The sequence below is a fragment of the Malus sylvestris genome, chromosome 5 (genome assembly GCF_916048215.2).
Source record: "Malus sylvestris chromosome 5, drMalSylv7.2, whole genome shotgun sequence".
Taxonomy (NCBI): Eukaryota; Viridiplantae; Streptophyta; class Magnoliopsida; order Rosales; family Rosaceae; genus Malus; species Malus sylvestris.
Window position 1 is genome coordinate 4,567,457 of NC_062264.1, and position 18,177 is coordinate 4,585,633.

Here is an 18,177-nt window from a genome sequence, read left to right on the forward strand (position 1 = left end):
GGATGAAGATCCACTCCAAATCTTTTTTTATTAGGATACTCACATTTATATATTCATTGTACATCGTGTGATCAACTTTTGTTATATATTATTTGTATTAATTTTAAATAAAAAATACAAAATAATTACTAACTATACAATGTACGATAAATGAATATGATATGAGTATCCAGATGGAATCCAAATTCCAAAGGAGGACAAAAAGCATATTAGCGTAAACAAGTGTACAACTCTGTCCCGTATTAGAGAAATTTTTAGTTGTGATGGAAATACGGATGGTACAACACGTGTTTTTATGTAAATGGTGGAAAATTTTAATTTTTAAATTATTAACCTTTCAACACATATATCCTATCATTTATATAAGAACACATGATGTATCACCTTGTGCGACGGGAACGTTGAAAAATCTCTCCTCATATTATATGTCGAACAGTTGAAATTTCTTTGAAATCCAGACAGAGAGAAGCTTGCATAACAACCCAACTTCTCAGTCCAAAAGACTCCAAATTTTTCTTCAACTTCCTTCCCTTCCCTGTATTATAGCAATTCTTTATAGGACCTCTCACTCTAAGCGCCATATTTTATTGCGCATCAGAATTTCTTAGTACCCAAATAATTTCTTTCTGCTTCTGTTGGATTCTTTGCTTTCAGCTTAAAATCAGTCGGAAAAGCACTTTTCTTCAGTTTTGGAATTGCTTTTGAACTTCAAAGGCGGTTTAAACTTTCGCCCACCAAATGGTCTACGCTTTGACTTGCTGGTAGTGGCGGTTCCTGTCTTTTGGTAAAAAAATACAGTTAGCATTCGAGCTGTCCATGATCTGCATGTGGAACAGCTAAATTTCGATAATTTCGACTTTTGGGCTTTGTTCCTGAAGCGGTTTGAACTTGTGGGATGTATTTTTTTCTTTTGCTTTTTTTCTAGCGATTCTCTGTCTTGTGTTGTGAGGTTCTGGATATTGGAAGTGTTTTTGAAGGGTTTGAGGTTTTTTGTTTTAGTGGGGTTTTGTTTTTGTTTATGTTTCTTCACATCCTGAAATTCGATTTTTGGTACAGTTAATAATTCGATACTGGGAACTGAGTTGTAAGTTATTGGAGTTGGGGTTAGTTGGTGGTTTCAGTTCATGGTTTGTGTTCAGGATTGTAGATACGAGGAGCCGAAATTAAGGTTGTCGGAGTTGGGGTTTGGTCGGTTTCTGTTGCGCATCCCCGTGCACTAGGCAAAATGGGAAGCAATGGGGTTGACCATCCATTGAAACATTTGGAAGAGGAAGGCGGTAGCAGCCAAGGACAGAGTAAGGATTTTCTGTTAAGTTGTCGAATTTATGATTCGGTGGAAATGGATAACAAGTATTCAAATGAACGATTGGTTGCAGGTTGTTTTCAGCAGGAGAGGAATCAGAAGACAAATTCTTCACGGCCTTCTCCAGTTTTAGAGATTTTTCAGGCAAAAGAGTTCAATGTTGGTTCTTCACCTCGGAGAGGTTAGTGCCCCCACGTATTCCGAGTTATAGTTGTTTTTGTTATCTGTAATGCATCGAGGGACAAAAAATGAAGCTTTTCCTTGACGAGAGACCAGGTTCTTACTCTTCTGGTTGAACTTGAACTATAGTTTGACAACGTGGAATTACTTAATATTTAGCCAAGAAACTTTCTATTAACACCAATGAACCAAAATGTGTTAAGCTTTATTGCCTATACAATGCGGAAAGGAGCTTCCCGTCTTAGCTTAAACTTCAAGAGTATATTGCCAGGATGTTAGTTGTGCACTTTAGTTTAGTAATCAGTCATTACTTAGTGACGTCACTGAGGTGTAAATAAGTCATGGAATTTGGAATTTAGATGACCGGACTGATATTCTAGAGCGATACTGAAAAAGAAACGAAATGACGGATTGAAGTAGAAGAATAGTTCTTAAAATATTCATGTTGTCTAAATTGTGGAAATACTTCAGATCCTAAACTATGATTATGTCCACTATTGTTGTTGGTGTTTCAGTGAACCATAGGATGATGTGATCATGATCCAAACTGATAGTCTAATTAGTCCAATGATGTGATCATGCCTACCCCAGATGTTACTGGACTTTAATGCCATACTGGGATCCATTTAAATATGTATTTATGTTTCTTTTGTTCTGGTGTTTATCTAATATTTTCTCACCGATACATACGGTTGGACCATTCAATCACGGCACCAATTGGCACTCCCAAAGGTTTGCTGATTGAGGATTATGAGATTAGATTCCCTAGATCCAGGATGGAGAGGAAGGGAAGGCATGACTTAAAGCTGGATAGACTGTCAGAGCGTGAAAAGGTAGATACTATTATATGCGTGGTTGTTTGATCCCATTCCTGCGTTTGCTTATAAATTTTGATCTTCCAACTTTCAGAACTAGAAACATATTTGTTGGACTAGTTTCCTTCATGAAATTGCAACTTCATGCTGAAGAGATGTGTGCCAAATGTTGTCCCCTAAATTTGTTTGCGAAACATGGGTGTATGACAGACCCTGTCTTACACAGTATCTTGTACTGTTTCAGTACCTGATAATAGTGACATAAATTGAGTTATAATCTAGTGGCTCCAACCACTGAGGTTGCTAGTTATCCTCCATCCCACTCCCCCTTCCCCCAATTCCTTATAAACATAATTTTGGATTGCAGATGGTTTATTTGATTTTATACATTCTTATGGTTCATTCTCTTCTTGGTTGATCATTGCTTTTCTTGTTTTGGTTTTCAGAGAAAACTGATTGTTGAGATGGTCAAGATACAAAACGATGGAACAGTAGAAGTTGATTTGGGAAAAAATGCACCTGTTGCCTCTGAGTTCTTAGAGCTCCAGACTGTCGAAGATGTGCCCATCAATCTTGATGACACGCCTTCCAATACCATCAAGTCAATTCCAAGGTTGAAAATTTGCATACTTGTGGTTGGAACAAGAGGAGATGTACAGCCTTTCCTGGCTATGGCAAAGAGATTTCAGGCATGTTTAACATAACCATATGACTTCTTTTTGTTGTGTGAATGATTTACCTTTGTTGGCACTTATTTCTTACCTTTCCCCTAGTTGTATGTAATTTTAATATCATGGTTTGTTTTCCTTGTGGAAGAACTAGCTTCCTTCCAAAAAATCGACTTTCATCAATTTACGTTACATTTATGGTCCATGAAACCTTGAAATAATTTGTTGTCAATTTACATTCAGTGTGCTCTTGTTATACATGTTGTCATCGTACAGGTGTGCATTTTATTCTTAATGTACGGTTTTTTAAGAAAGTACCAATATCATTGATATCTTTCCGGTTAGGTATTGTTTTGTTGGTCCAATGAGTGCATTCTAAAGATTAGTTTTGTACCACTCTTTTGAAATATATAGCACATAGGTCATAATTCTTTGGGCTAACAGGATGCGGAGAGGTTAATAATTGTAACTTTGTCCTTGTTACAAAATAGTTATAACTCTTACCTGCAGAGATAGACCATGCTTGATGCTAGTACTTATAATAAATTTTAGGTATCAGTGTCACTGATATATTCCTATGTTTCTTGTATGTTTTATTGATTGTAGATGGTTTTATGTTTTCTTGCAGGAGTTTGGCCATCATGTTAGGTTGGCAACTCATGTGAACTTCAGCTCTTTTGTGAAGTCGGCTGGTGTAGACTTTTATCCATTGGGTGGTGATCCTCGTGTTTTGGCAGGATGTAAGAGGTCCTTAATATTGAAAGTACTTTTTTTTTATTAATAATATTTCCCAATTTATCTCTTTTTTATTTATTTTTTATTTATTTATTTATTTTGTGGCGATATTGTTGGTAGCACTTCCTATGTCTCTGTCTATTTTGCCAATGTGTTGTCTGTTTATATGTGGTTCTTTAGACTTACTGTTTTTCTGGCTCGTGCTCTCTCTGCTGTTATCTTTCTCTTTCTCTCAGCTGAACCTTAATTCCAACAAATTTTCTTAAAGTTAAACTGTAAAAGTTTGTGTGAAAGCTGGAGTTATTTGAATATTGACTTCCTTAAATTAACTAACTTCTATTCTTTTAGCCAAAATTTGATATTTCTAGAGCTTAGAACTCTCATTCACGTCATCATTTAGACTCTAAATATGTTTATTGTTCTCAAATTCTCCCCTTAAGTTTATTGAATAACTGAAATTTAGTGCCTTTTAATTTTAGATATGGCCAGAAATAAAGGTCTCATTCCATCCGGCCGAGCAGAAATATTGATACAAAGAAAGCAACTGAAGGCAATTATTGAATCTCTTCTTCCAGCATGCACAGAACCAGATATAGAAACTGGTGTGCCCTTTAAGGCACAGGCAATTGTTGCAAACCCTCCTGCTTATGGTGAGTTAGTACAAGTGGAATATTTAATGTCCTTCAATTGAATTATGTTTCTGGTAAATCAGTATGTATTACAGTTTACAAAAGGTTTTACGATGAACTCTTATTCACAATTAAATTAAAAAGTTGTGTTGTTAGATTCTTGTGTCTTACGTCATCTTTCATTGTTGGACCTTCCCGCTTCAATCAAAGATTAATTAAATCATTATAATAGACCCTCCCTTGTAGTTGGTCCTGTTGAGCTTGAAATCAGAATATTGATCCAGGACTGAAGGACTGTACTGGTCGGAACTCGGAAGCCACGTGCTGAAATATTTAGTTAGCAAAAGGTTTAAACCCTTATTATGGGACCTTTGTAGTAACTAGATCTGTCCTTCAAAGAAAATTGCTTTCATCAAATATGTCAGTCACTCCATTTGTGGATCTGCCATTAGAAAATGAGTGTGTGAAAATATAAAGTGTGATTAATGAACTTATTCTACATCTGCATCTTTTCTTCTTTTATCAAGTAAAAAGATGTAGTTCAATCGTGAGAAACTTCTTTGATTATGTGATATGGGTTGCAGGACATGCTCATGTTGCAGAAGCTCTTGGAGTACCCCTTCATATTTTCTTCACAATGCCATGGACGTAAGTTTTGACCACTTCTTTTCTTGCATTCTTTTGATAGAGTAATTGTCCTCTTGGCAGACGCTATGACTTGTTAAGTTAGTCATTCAATCTGGACCACTCATTCGAACAGGAACCCACTTGAAGAGTTCTTCAAATTGACAATCTGGAAACATTCTAGAGTTTCTGAAATGTTTCCCGGTATACATAATAACATATACAGTTCAATTCTAGTAAGATTCTAAGAAGGGAGGCAAGTCAGGCTGTGATCCTAATAGTTTGGTCCTGGATTAAAACACTTTTACAGATGGGATTACAATGCTCTGATTTGGAGTCTTTTAGTCTTCACCAATAAGAGATATCTAGGATTATGGATTACCTCTTTAAGTTTCTTCATTAGATCGATCTTAGCAAGCGTCAAGCATATACAAGTATAATTGATCCATTTATACCATTCGGAAGCAGAAAAGGTAGAAACTCTCTTGGTCACATGGATTGCATTGGTGTTTCAAGTTGACATGAATAAAATTACAAAATAAAAGATATTTAAGGAAGCTTGAAAGAAATATTATGTTCTTATTCTTGTTTTCACTTTTCAGAAGTATATTATGTCTTGAATGCTGGTTTATTTTGCGAGAAACTCTCTTCTATGTTGTGCCATCTAACGTAGCCTTCTATAGACAGGCCTACTTATGAATTTCCTCACCCACTGGCACGTGTACCTCAAAGTGCTGGTTATTGGGTATGCGATTTGTTTGGTATTTACTTCTATTTATTTTATTGTCATATGTTTGAACCACTGGACTAATTGATGACAAATCTAATCCTATTTCTCTTTGCCACATAGATTTCATACATTATTGTGGATTTACTGATATGGTGGGGTATTCGGGGATATATAAATGACTTCAGAAAAAAGAAGTTGAAGCTTTCTCCTATTGCATACTTCAGCACATACCATGGATCAATATCTCATTTGCCTACAGGCTATATGTGGAGTCCTCACGTTGTGCCAAAGCCAAGTGGTAAGTAATTCGATATTAATTATTCTCTTCTACCGGTAGTATATTTGTTGGAACTTGGAAGGTTTTGACGTCGTATGATATATGCAGATTGGGGATCTCTTGTGGATGTCGTTGGTTATTGTTTCTTAAACCTTGGGTCGAAGTATCAACCTCAAGATGAGTTTGTTGAATGGATTCAGAAAGGGCCCAAACCTATATATATTGGCTTTGGAAGCATGGTATATGATCTCACTTAAATTATGTGTAAAGTGATTAAAACTGCAGTGTGTATTCCTGTTTTCTTTTTTATTTATTTATTTTAAACTTTATGTTATCATGTGCAAAGTTCATATAACTTTCCATATCAAAAAACTTAGTCGAAGATGGAAGGATTGGTAGGACTATCTTCAATAACTCTGATTTGATCGTTAGGAAAGTTCATATAACTTTCGTGCAGATTAGCCTTGTTCCTTGACAATTGACGGTTATCTCGTCTAGTAATATATTTATTTTCTGCTAGATAATTTAGAGGGCTCTTTGAGTACCTTGATAATAATACCAATCAATTCCATAAACATCGATGTCTCAATCGTTGCAGATAGTGTAGAACTGAATTTTCTACCTCTAGATATTTTCTGTCTTGACCCAGAATCAGGATGACAGCTTATGGACGTAATTAAGTCCAATTTTCTTCTGAAGAGGGTGCTTCTTTATCAATGTGGGTTAATGGTTGGATACGTATAATTGTGGCTGATGACTTATTTCTTGAGTTGGTTTAATACTTTGATTTTTATCTTTATTTCTGTAAAAAAAAATTCCTATAATAATTTAGATTCATGGCTGATAAAATCATGTTTTCATCCTGAGTTTTGAAAAGATTAGAACCTAAAACTTTGCCTGTTTTTTGTTAAGCCGCTCGATGATCCCAAGAAAACTACGAATATTATATTGGAGGCGTTGAAAGATACAGGACAGAGAGGAATAATTGATAGAGGTTGGGGAGACCTGGGTAATGGTAAGTGTCTATTCTTTTTTCAATTAGATCTCATTCTTTAACCTGTTCTAGGAAATTCCACTGTATGGGTTAAATTGTTTGTCAAGTATTACGTGCTTTGGTTTGTCAATTCATGTGCCTGTTGATATAGCACTTGACTATATCACCATATTATGGCTCTCTCTCTCTCTCTATGTTAAATTTGGATGTCCTTGATATCTTTTGAATTTCAGTTGACTGATCCTGTTAATTTTTGTAATCGCTGTCCAATTACATGTTTGTTATAAGGGTATTTTAAACCAAAAACAGGAAAAAAGACAAGCTGTTCTAGTTGCTTTACTTAAAATAATGAAAAACCATCTGATATATTTTCCTCTAATTTGGTTTGCGTGTTGCAGTTACAGAAGCATCCAATAATGTTTTCCTCTTGGAGGACAGCCCTCATGATTGGCTATTTCCTCAATGTTCAGCTGTGGTATGCCGTATTTTATGGTTTCACCTTTTTGTTCGGTTTTAACTAATTATCACTCATGTAACCTGCACAGCGATTGGACATTTTTTTTGTAAACCAGTTGTGGATGTTGATTTTTACTGCATGATTTTAAAAGCTGTACTATCGTAAATATGCAGGTTCATCATGGTGGTGCTGGGACTACAGCTACAGGATTGAGAGCTGGGGTAATGTTCTTTTCAGTCAGAGTGGTCGTTCTAATATCATTTATTTCTGGGAGAATGGATGCTTTGTCTTTCACCATTGTATTTTTTTTTGTTGGATATTATCTAATTGCACTATTTTACAATATACAGTGTCCAACAACCATAGTGCCGTTCTTTGGCGATCAGTTCTTCTGGGGTGATAGGATACATGAGAAAGGCTTGGGGCCTGTACCAATACCTATTTCTCAGCTCAGTGTTGAGAACCTTTCAAATGCTATTAGATTCATGCTGGAGCCAGAGGTATTACTGCACCAATACCTATTTCTCGTTTTCAAAATTATTTGTTTATCATATACAATAACCAAGCCTTATCCCACTAAGTGGTGTATGCCGTGCCTTATCGAAGTAATTCTACTAATTCTTTCAAACTTGTGACAACTTAATATTGCTATTCATCCTTAGTATTTCTTCCTTATTGAATCAAACTCCTTGTAACTGTCTCTATAGATTTTATTCACAGAGCAATTACACGTGAATGAGAGTGTGAGTGGTGTGTTTTGATTGGTCAGTGATAGACAACCAATGAACCCCAAAAGATTAAACTGTTAATTAATGAGCTAACGATGCATTAGCTAACAAGTCAGAATGTGTGAAGCCTTGTGACTATACTTTTAACAGGAATAGCATTAGCTGAAACGTTACCAGGTTAGATTAAATCCGTTCCTTTCTTGTTTTCATGTTTTTTTTTTCTCAATTAGCATTTATGTTGTTCACTTTGTTTATTAAAATCTGATTGCACCAAAAGACAGCCTTCAGGAGTGCACAAACTACTGAAAATAGGAAACACTACTCAGAATTTATACTGTACCACAAAAAACATAATGCGGACAGCATGAGAACACACTGAGAAGAACCAGAAACCAAGCAATCATGGAACAATGGACAGAAACAAATCAAATATCCACAAATAATTAACACATATAAGTCTTACAATCTCCGCAAAAGAAAAAAAGGGCTAATAATGTTTCAGTTATTCCTTACCAAACACTTAAGCAATTAGATAATCAGATACAATCCTTCAATTATTCATCAGCAGTGCACTACTCATCATTGCTCAGTTGGAAATAGATTAAAAAATGAAAACAAATATGATATGTTAAAAATTTCATGCTATTAATTGGTAAGCTTTCCTCTTTATAGTGTAAGTCATGCGGTTAGTCCATTAGTGAGAAAATAGTGCAGCAACATAGCACACCAGTCATTCTTTCTAACCAGGAGTTGAAACCATCTTAGGTTAAATCTCGAGTACTAGAAATAGCAAAGTTGATAGAGAATGAAGACGGTGTTGCAGCTGCAGTTGATGCATTTCACCGGCAGTTACCTCCTGAGTTACCATTGCAACCTGCATCTTCAGAGGAAGATGAGCTTCCAAGCCCTATGGTGTTGTTATTTCTTCAACTTCAGAAGTGGAGCTGCCTGCCTTTTGGCATGTAGGATTCCTGCTGTGTCTTGTGCTGTTGTATAGATATGTTTTTCTTTTTAATTTTTTTTATATTCGTAATTTAGATTGGCGTTTCATTCATTTCATTTGTGGCTTCCCTGCGTGGGTTTGATTGATAAATTGCTTACAAGTTACAAGTTAATATAGGGTTCTCACAGCTTGGGGTATAGAGAATTACAAAATGTCAAATTTCGTTTCAGTTAGTAAAACTGACAAAGTGAGAATATAACGATGCTGAACCGAATCAATTATTTATATCATTTTTTTCATTATTTGCTTGAGTTCATGTTGTATCAATTTTCGTTGACCCGAGAAATATAAGTACGTGGTTCCGCATAAGATTTGCTGAAGTCAAATGATAATAGTTTTGTCATTTTGATGCTGTGTACCCCAACCTTGGTTTGCAAGCACTCTTTATCTTAGGGACACGGGATAGGGCCAAGTTTTGGCTTACTTTGGTATTAAGGGACACTTGTTTTTACATCTCGACAACTACCACATACCTCAAGCTGGTAAGCCAATTATTATTGTATATGTGTGTATAATATATGTATGTATCTATGTATGTACTTCTTCTGTGCGGTTCGTGAGATCTTTCTCAATTCTATTTCTTGACTTTTTATATATCCATCACAGAAAGAATAATAATACAGCATAATTACGGGTTTTGAATCCTGTAAGAAATTGAACAATGTGTTTGAAGGTACAGAGAACTACAAACTGATGTTTGCTTGTCTTTGAACTCTGCTCAGTTGGAGCACTGTAATAGTGAGACATTCTAGAAACTGCTTGTAGGAGTCGAACAATTTTATCGAACCTTGAGATGGTTAGCAACTTTGGTTGCCAGAGAATTTCAGCATTTTGTCCATCTTGCATTGGCAGGTTGAGTAATAGAATTTAATGACTATGGATTATGAAAGTGCTGCTTAATCCTGTATGATTTGCACCGGTAGTCTTACTGTAACTGAAGTAGATGCACTGTAATGACACACTTAGCTATTCACTACACCTTTATTTGTCATTTTTCATTAATTTTAACCGATTACCCCTTAAACTTCTATAAATAGCAATTCCTTCTTGGCATTAGATTTTAAAAATTTTCATTCATTTTTCCATTTATCTTGATCACGGGAACACCACATGACAATTGTATGAGGGCAAAAAAGATGGATTTTTTTTTGAAATAAAAAAAAGATGGAAAGTTGAATGGATGAAAAATTGAATGAATTTTTTTTAAAATATAACACCAAGGGGAAAATTGGCTATTTATAAAAGTTCAAGGCGGTAACGGCTAAAAGTAAAGATCAGGGGGAAAATGGCTAATTATACAAGTTCAGAGGGCTAATCGGCCAAAATTAAAGTTTGTTGATGCACAAAATCAGTGGGGACTTTGGTACAACAGAAAATGTTAAGTTTGTGACATTCGCTAGATTGCTCCGGTCGCTAGTGTGGATAAGTATGTAAATGGATAGAGACATGGGAAGCAAACACAAGATGTACATGGTTCACCCAAATTGGCTACGTCCACGGAGTAGAGGAGTTCTCATTAATTGTGAAGGGTTTACACAAGTACATATGTTCAATCTCTCTTTTAGTGAGTACAAGTGAATGATTTAGTACAAATGACATTAGGAAATATTGTGGGAGAATGATCTCCTTTTATAGAAGAGAGTTTCTAGCTTTGTTTTGACATTGACACGTGTCGTGTTGTGATTGGCTTTTGATGTTGACACGTGTTGTGCTATGATTGACTTCTGATGTTGACACGTGTCGCGCTGTGATTGGCCTCCTGGTTGGAGGGAAACTCTTATGGATCCCTGACGGTATAACGTTGACCGGTGCTCAATAGTTTCGGGATTGGTCAAGTATGGTACAAACAGTGCTTCCTTAAGTTCCCGAGTGAGGGAAACTCCTCGGTTAGGGACTTGCAAAATCCAAGCCGCTGAGTAATCACGAAACTTCTAAGTACCGAAGTGTGGTATCGTTTCCACTTGCCTTATCTGTCTCATAGGTAGATGTGACATCTTCTATGGAAGTACTTTTCCTCCATTCAGGGGTGGTATCTTTAACCGGTGCAGATGCACAAGGTAATGTATCAATTTCACTTGAAGCTTACTTGTAGTTTCAGGCTTGGTCAAGCGCGATACAAACCATGTAGTAGGAGTCCCCCAAGTCGCCGAGCTAGGAGATTTGCCGAAATAGGTGACAGACAAGGTAAGCAATCAGAGCTCCCAGCAATCAGTCCCAGATCAGAAGTTTGATTTCGAGTTCCGGCTGATTGTTCTCATTCTTTCTATCTTGCAAGCAGCGGGAAGGATAAAGAGAAGAAAAAGGAGAAGAGATGATATGAGATACTTTTGCTCTTGAAGAAGTAACTTTCCACATGCTTATTCTTGAACTGGGCTGGAGGGTTTTCTGGTTTCCTCCAGAGTATAATGCCGACTTAAGAATTTGAGGGTTAAAACAAGTCCATTAAATCTAGAGTATGTTCGACCCTGATGATATGGGATACTTTTGATGTTAACAAAGTAGTGGATGTATCGGCACGTGTTCTGTTACGCTTGTCTCCACATGCTTCCTTGTTTCATTCTCACTTGCCCTATCTATTTCTCAGGCAGATGTGGTATCTTCTCTAGAACATAAGATGTTGAAGATGAGTACTCGAGAGCAATGCTAGGTAAGTAATCAGGTAAGGAGTTCCAGGTAGTCAGTTCCTGACTGGAAGCTTGATTCCAAGTGCTGACTGATTGCTCTATTTCTCATTGTCTTGTAGGTAAGAACAAGGCCAAAGGAAAAGACAAGGAAAAAACATGATATGGGATACTCTTGCTTTTAACCCTGATGATATGAGATACTCTTGCTCTGGTGTGGCTTGTTTGCAGAGGTATTATTGGGAGGAAAATAAGTTGAGTATTTCGAGAGACTTTGCTGAGAGTGCCCTCTCGGATGTGAAGAAAAGTTGAGCATTTTTTTTATTTGCAGGTTTGCCTGGCTGTGGAGGATGAATGTCGACATATATAGGAATTGTCCCAACAGCGAGTGGTAATGCTGTTCCTTTACCTTTCTTGGTCATAGCAATGTAGTGGGAGCTGCAAGATTCACGTGTTTTAACTTTCTCAGAGCACTTTGAAAAAGTGGTTTGTGGTATCTGGAAAGCTGATGTTGCATGTGAAGATTGTAGACAAGCTTTATCCAAGGAAATTTGGCTCTCGAAGTTCAGAGAGCGATGTCTCTTCGGTTTTCAAACAAGCAATCCTGTCGGGGATCTAGCTCTCGAGATTCGAAGGTGACTCTTCGATTTTTGAGAAAACAATCCTGTTGGGAGTCTAGCTCTTGAGATTCGGAGAGCGGTACCTCTTCGATTTTTGAGAAAGTAATCTTGTTGGGAGTCTGGCTTTTGAGATTCGGAGAGCGGTGCCTCTTCGATTTTTGAGAAAGTAATCATGTTGGGAGTGTTTTCTCAAATGTGAGTAAAGGTTGGGCATTTTTTGCCAGTCTGCCTTGCCACGGAGCACGGAGGTTGACACATATAGGGACTTTCGAGTATCAAGTAGTGGTGCTTTTCCTTTACCCTTGTGGGTAATAGTAGGGTAGCTGAACCTTCAAAATTTATGTGTCTAAACTTTGTCAGAGATCTTTCGCAAAGTTATCTGTGGTACCCGAGGAGCTGATGTTGCGTGTGAGGATTGTCGACATATTTTACTCAGGAAAATCTGCTTCTCGAAATCCGGAGAGTGGTGCCTCTTCGATTTTTGAACAAACAGTCTTTTATAAGGGCACCAATTGTGTGCAAGAAGTACGTTCTGAGAGTTATTACTTATAGGAATTTTCCTTTTATTTTCGTACTTCAAAGATTTATTGGACCTCATTTCTCCTTCATCATTTTTGAAAATGTCTGGCCCATCCGACCGTCATTTTGACTTGAACTTTAGTGAAGAGACAGCCATGCCTCCTCAAGACAACATATGGCGCCCATCCTTCTTATCCCCTATTGGTCCTCTTACCGTTAGGGACTTTGTGATGAAAAATGATATGACCGTTGCGGTGGTGGCCAGGAACCTTCTCACTCCCAAAGATAACAGACTACTTTCCAAACGGTCTGATGAGTTGGCTGTTAAGGATTCTCTGGCTCTCAATGTTCAGTGTGCAGGTTCTGTGTCTAATATGGCCCAACGCCTATTTGCTCGAACCCGCCAAGTTGAATCATTGGAGGTTGAAGTGATAAGTCTCAAACAGGAGATTAGAGGGCTCAAGCATTAGAATAAACAATTGCACAGGCTCGCACATGACTATGCTACAAACATGAAGAGGAAGCTTGACCAGATGCAGGAATCTGATGGTCAGATTTTACTTGATCATCAGAGGTTTGTGGGTTTGTTTTAAAGGCATTTATTGCCTTCGTCTTCTAGGGCTGTACTGCGTAATGAAGCTCCAAATGATCAACCATTGATGCCTCCTCCTTCTGGGGTTCTGTCTAGTACTGAGGCTCCGAATGATCACCCTCCGGTGCCTTCTCTTTCTGGGGCTCTGCCGATTACTGAGACTTCTCCTAAGCAACCTTTGTGAAGGCTCCTTCTTGTTTGTTTATTTTGATTCATGTATATGTACATATTTGTAACTTATCGGAAATATCAATAAATAAGCTTTGCTTCATTTCAACGTATTGTGTTAAATACACCAAAGCCTTCTTCACTAAGTTCTTTGAATTTTTTCTTTTGTTGAAGCTTGTATGTTGAAGCTTTATGAGTGAATCATGTATGTTGAGTTAGTGCTCCCTTAATTTCCCGAGTGAGGAAAGCTTTTCGGTTGGAGACTTGAAAAATCCAAGTCACTGAGTGGTCGTGAGACTTTCGAGTATCAAGGTGCAGTAGCATATGGTAGGAGTCCCCCAAGTCTCCGGTCGAGGGAGCTGACGAATGATGCATTTCCTTTCTAAGTGGTAGCCCAAAACTCCTCCTTCATTTATATTTGTTATGAAAATTGTTAGGCCCAAAGAAGAGGAGGCCCAGACAAATTTTTATTTTATTTTATTTTATTTTCAAATTTTCGAATTTCCGAAAATATATATATATATATATTTTTTTAAAGCTTTGTAGGTGAAGCTTTGAGGTTGAAGCTTTGTTGGGTACCATGAATTGATTTTGCTTCACACTATCTTGATCAAGAGTGTGTGAAGTTTTTGTGGGTGAAGCTTTTGTAGGTGAAACTTTTGTGTTGAAGCTTTGTAGGTGAAGCTTTTGTTGGGTACTATGAATTGATTTTGCTTCAAACTATCTTGATCAAGATAGTGTGAAGCTTTTGGGAATTTGTAGTTGTCCTCCATTGATGAAGCTTTGTTGAATTTCCCATTTTTTTTGGGAGGACTAGAAATTTGTTGAATTTCCCAATTTCCCTCTTTTTTTTCTCTTTTTTTTTTGGGAAACTAGAAATTTGAAAATGTGGGAGAGATAACATATACAAATTTTACTTCCACAATGTTGAGCAAGAGATTGTGATGCAAGCCACACATTGTATTAGTCGAAGGTTTGGATGAACCATATAAATTGAATTTGCTTCAAATTGTCTTGATCAAGAGTGTGTGAAGCTTTCTACAAGTTATAGTTGCCCTTCATTGATGAAGCTTTTGTTGGCATCATAAATTGGTTTTGCTTCACACTGTCTTGATCAAGAGTGTGAAGCTTTTGAGAATTATGGTTGCCCTCCATTGATGAAGCTCTTGTTGGCACCATAAATTGGTTTTGCTTCACACTGTCTTGATCATAAGTGTGTGAAGCTTTTGAGAATTGTGGTTGCCCTCCATTGATGAAGCTCTTGTTGGCACCATAAATTGGTTTTGCTTCACACTGTCTTGATCAAGAGTGTGTGAAGCTTTTGTACGAGTTGTAGTGTTTGCATTGTTACAGAGGAGAAATGTCTGAAGCAGATGCAAGAGGGCTGAATAGCTTGATCTTCGTATGCCATGCATTGAAGTTGTTGTTGGCTGACAATAAGACTTTGTTGGTGACTATAACTCTTGTTGGGCATAAGTGCTATCCTAGTTGAGTTGTCAAGCTTGAGGGTTTTTGATTATTTGTGAATGCTAGGAGTTCACATGTACAAGTTGTACCACTCGTCTTCTGGTAGGTGGAATGAATGGTGAGTTGCTTTATCACTTGGTTGGTGGTACGAAGGTGAGTTCCTTCATCACCTTTCATCACATTTCATCACCTGGTTGGTGGCACGAGGATGAGTTCCTTCTTCACCTGGTTGGTGGCATGAATGGCAAGTTGCCAAATGATATTAGAGTACGGGTTGTACATTTCATCACCTGGTTGGTGGCATGAAGATGAATGCTTTCTTCACCTGGTTGGTGGCATGAGTGGCTTAGAGTAAGGGTTGTACATTTCATCACCTGGTTGGTGGCATGAAGATGAGTTCATTCTTCACATTTCATCACCTGGTTGGTGAGAATAAGGGCAAGGTGTTGAGGCATATTGTAGTAAGTGTCGAATGACACAAAGTATGTTGAACCCCTTTTGAAGCACAATTGACTTATGTATGAATGTGTTGGAATGTATGATTGAACGAATATACTGTGAAGCTATTCGTTTATTTGTATAGTCTTGTTGACATATACTTAGACTTTGTTTCATGTTGGAAGCATTCATGTTGAAGCTTTGAACCTGAGTGTTTCATTGCTAGGAATGTAAGAGGATTATGACTGAGTTGTCTAAATCACCTCTTTATTGAATTCATGCCAAATAGTTTTCGTTACATAGGATGCCGAACAGTTGAAGCTTAACACTTGCACAATGTGAGTATACTTGTAATAGTACTTCAAGTGATCAGCGTTTCATGGATGGCCAATGGTCTTGCCATCAGAGCTTCTAAGCTTGTAAGAGCCAGGGCGATTGATGCCAACAACTTCAAACGGTTCATCCCAGTTTGGACTAAGTGTTCCTTCACTCGGGACTATGTTACAGAGTAATCTTTTCTTCAATACCAGTCCCCCACTTTGAAAGAACGAGGTTTGACCCTTGAGTCATAGTAGTTGGAGATGTGTTGCTTGTAGGCGACATTCCTCAAGTGAGCCTGGTTTCTGTGTTCCTATACTAGATCTAAGTTGAGGGTAAGTTTGTAATTTTTGCTTTGCACGTAGTTCTGGACTCGGAACGTTGCTTGCTCAAGCTCAACTGGGACAACTGCCTCTGTACCAAAGGCAAGTGAGAATGAGGTTTCTCCTGTTGATGTCCGATACGAAGTGCGGTATGACCAAAGAACTTGGGGTACAAATTCTAGCCAACAACCTTTAGCCTTGTCCAAGCTGGTTTTCAAAGTTCGCTTGATTATTTTGTTGATGGCTTCAACTTGTCCATTAGACTGGGGATGAGCTGGGGAGGCAAAACATAAGTTGATGTTGAACTTAGAGCAGAACATCCTGAACTTATTGTTGTCGAATTGTCACCCGTTGTCAGTGACTATCGCATTGGGAATGCCAAATCTACAAAGGATGTTCTTCCATACGAAGTCTTCTATTTTTACCTCAGTAATGGTTGCCAAGGGTTCTACTTCGGCCCACTTTGTGAAGTAGTCAACTGCAACGATTGCATAGCGGACCTTGCCCTTCCCTGCAGGCATTGGGCTGATCAAATTAAGTCCCCATTGGGCGAAGGGCTAAGGGCTGATCATAGGAGTGAGCGGCTCGGGATGGGAGTGAGGAATAGTTGCGTAGCGTTGACACTTATCATATGAGCGGAATATTCTGATGACATCTTGGTGGAGTGTTGGCCAGTAATATCCTTGGTGAAAAGCTTTGTGTGTTAGGGATCGAGATCCAGCATGATCTCTACAGACTCCTTCATGTATTTCTCGAAGGACAGTTTCTGCCTCTGCGGGCGTAAGGCATCTTAGGTATGGTAGGTTAAAACCCCGCTTGTAGAGTTGGTCATTAATGATCAAGTAACGGGTAGCCTTGTATCGAATCTGCTTAGCTTGGACTTTGTCATTTGGAAGGGTGCCATGAGCAATGAATCTATAAATCGGGGTAATCCAACTATCCCCATGTTGTAAGTTGTATACTTTCGCAGCCATGGTGCTTGGTGCTGCCAACAATTCGACCTGAATTTTTCTCCCAATCTTGTCTTCCACTGCTGAGGCGAGGTGAGCCAAAGCATCTGCATGACTGTTTGCCGCTCGAGGAATTTGGGTGATTTGGTAGTGGAAGTGCTTGAGCAACAATTGTGTTTGTGCCAGATATGCTGCCATGAAGCTATCCTTAGCGTCAAAGTTGTTGGTGACCTGGTTAACCACCAATTGGGAGTCACTGAAGATATCAATTCGTTTAACCCCAATGTGGTTGGCCAAACGTAAGCGTGCTATGAGGGCTTCATATTCGGCCTCATTGGTCGACACCTTGAATTTGAAACGAAGAGCATACTCTATCGCCACTTTGGTCATAAGGACTAGTCCTGCTCCACAACCCTGTTGGTTGAACGAGCCATCAACATATAGACTCCATGCTAAGGCTGTTGATTCTATTTTCTGAGCTTCCAAGGGTAATGAAACCACTTCTTTAGGCGTAGAAACAATGTCAACAGGATATGTGAAGTTGGCGATGAAGTCTGCCACTGCTTGGCCCTTCTCAGCTGGCTTTGGTTGGTAGGAGATGTCAAACTCATCCAATGCTATTGCCGATTTGATCATTCGCCTGGAAGTGTCAAGACTTTGGAGTATTTGTCGAAGAGGATGATTGGTAAGCACGATGATGGAGTGTGCTTGGAAGTAAGGGCGAAGTTTTCGAGCAGACATGACCAATGCTAGAGCCAATTTCTTAATGTTGGAGTATCGTGTCTCCGCATCTTGTAAGGCCTTGCTAGCGTAGTAGACAGGCCGTTCGATATTACCATCCATTCGAATGAGAATGGAACTTACTGTTGAAGTCGATACCGATAGATAGATAATGAGAGTGTCACCAACCTCAAGTTTGGAGAGCAGATGTGCTTTACTCATCTAGTCTTTGAGGTTCTTGAATGCCTTGGTACATTCATCAGTCTATGTAATGTACTTCTTATTTCCCTTAAGTGCT

General features: G+C 38.2%; 1 protein-coding gene across 1 annotated transcript; it reads left to right on the forward strand.

Moving 5' to 3' along the window:
- Positions 1–442: 442 nt before the first annotated feature.
- Positions 443–9,385, forward strand: LOC126621798 (sterol 3-beta-glucosyltransferase UGT80B1-like). Its single transcript, XM_050290384.1, has 15 exons — positions 443–1,295; positions 1,377–1,484; positions 2,216–2,316; positions 2,745–2,987; positions 3,595–3,706; positions 4,181–4,351; positions 4,915–4,978; positions 5,642–5,699; positions 5,805–5,982; positions 6,070–6,200; positions 6,874–6,976; positions 7,354–7,430; positions 7,586–7,633; positions 7,763–7,912; positions 8,906–9,385. Exons 1-15 carry the CDS (start codon positions 1,226–1,228, stop codon positions 9,104–9,106), a joined length of 1,815 nt encoding a protein of 604 aa, XP_050146341.1. The 5' UTR covers positions 443–1,225; the 3' UTR covers positions 9,107–9,385.
- The last annotated feature ends 8,792 nt before the right edge of the window (positions 9,386–18,177 follow it).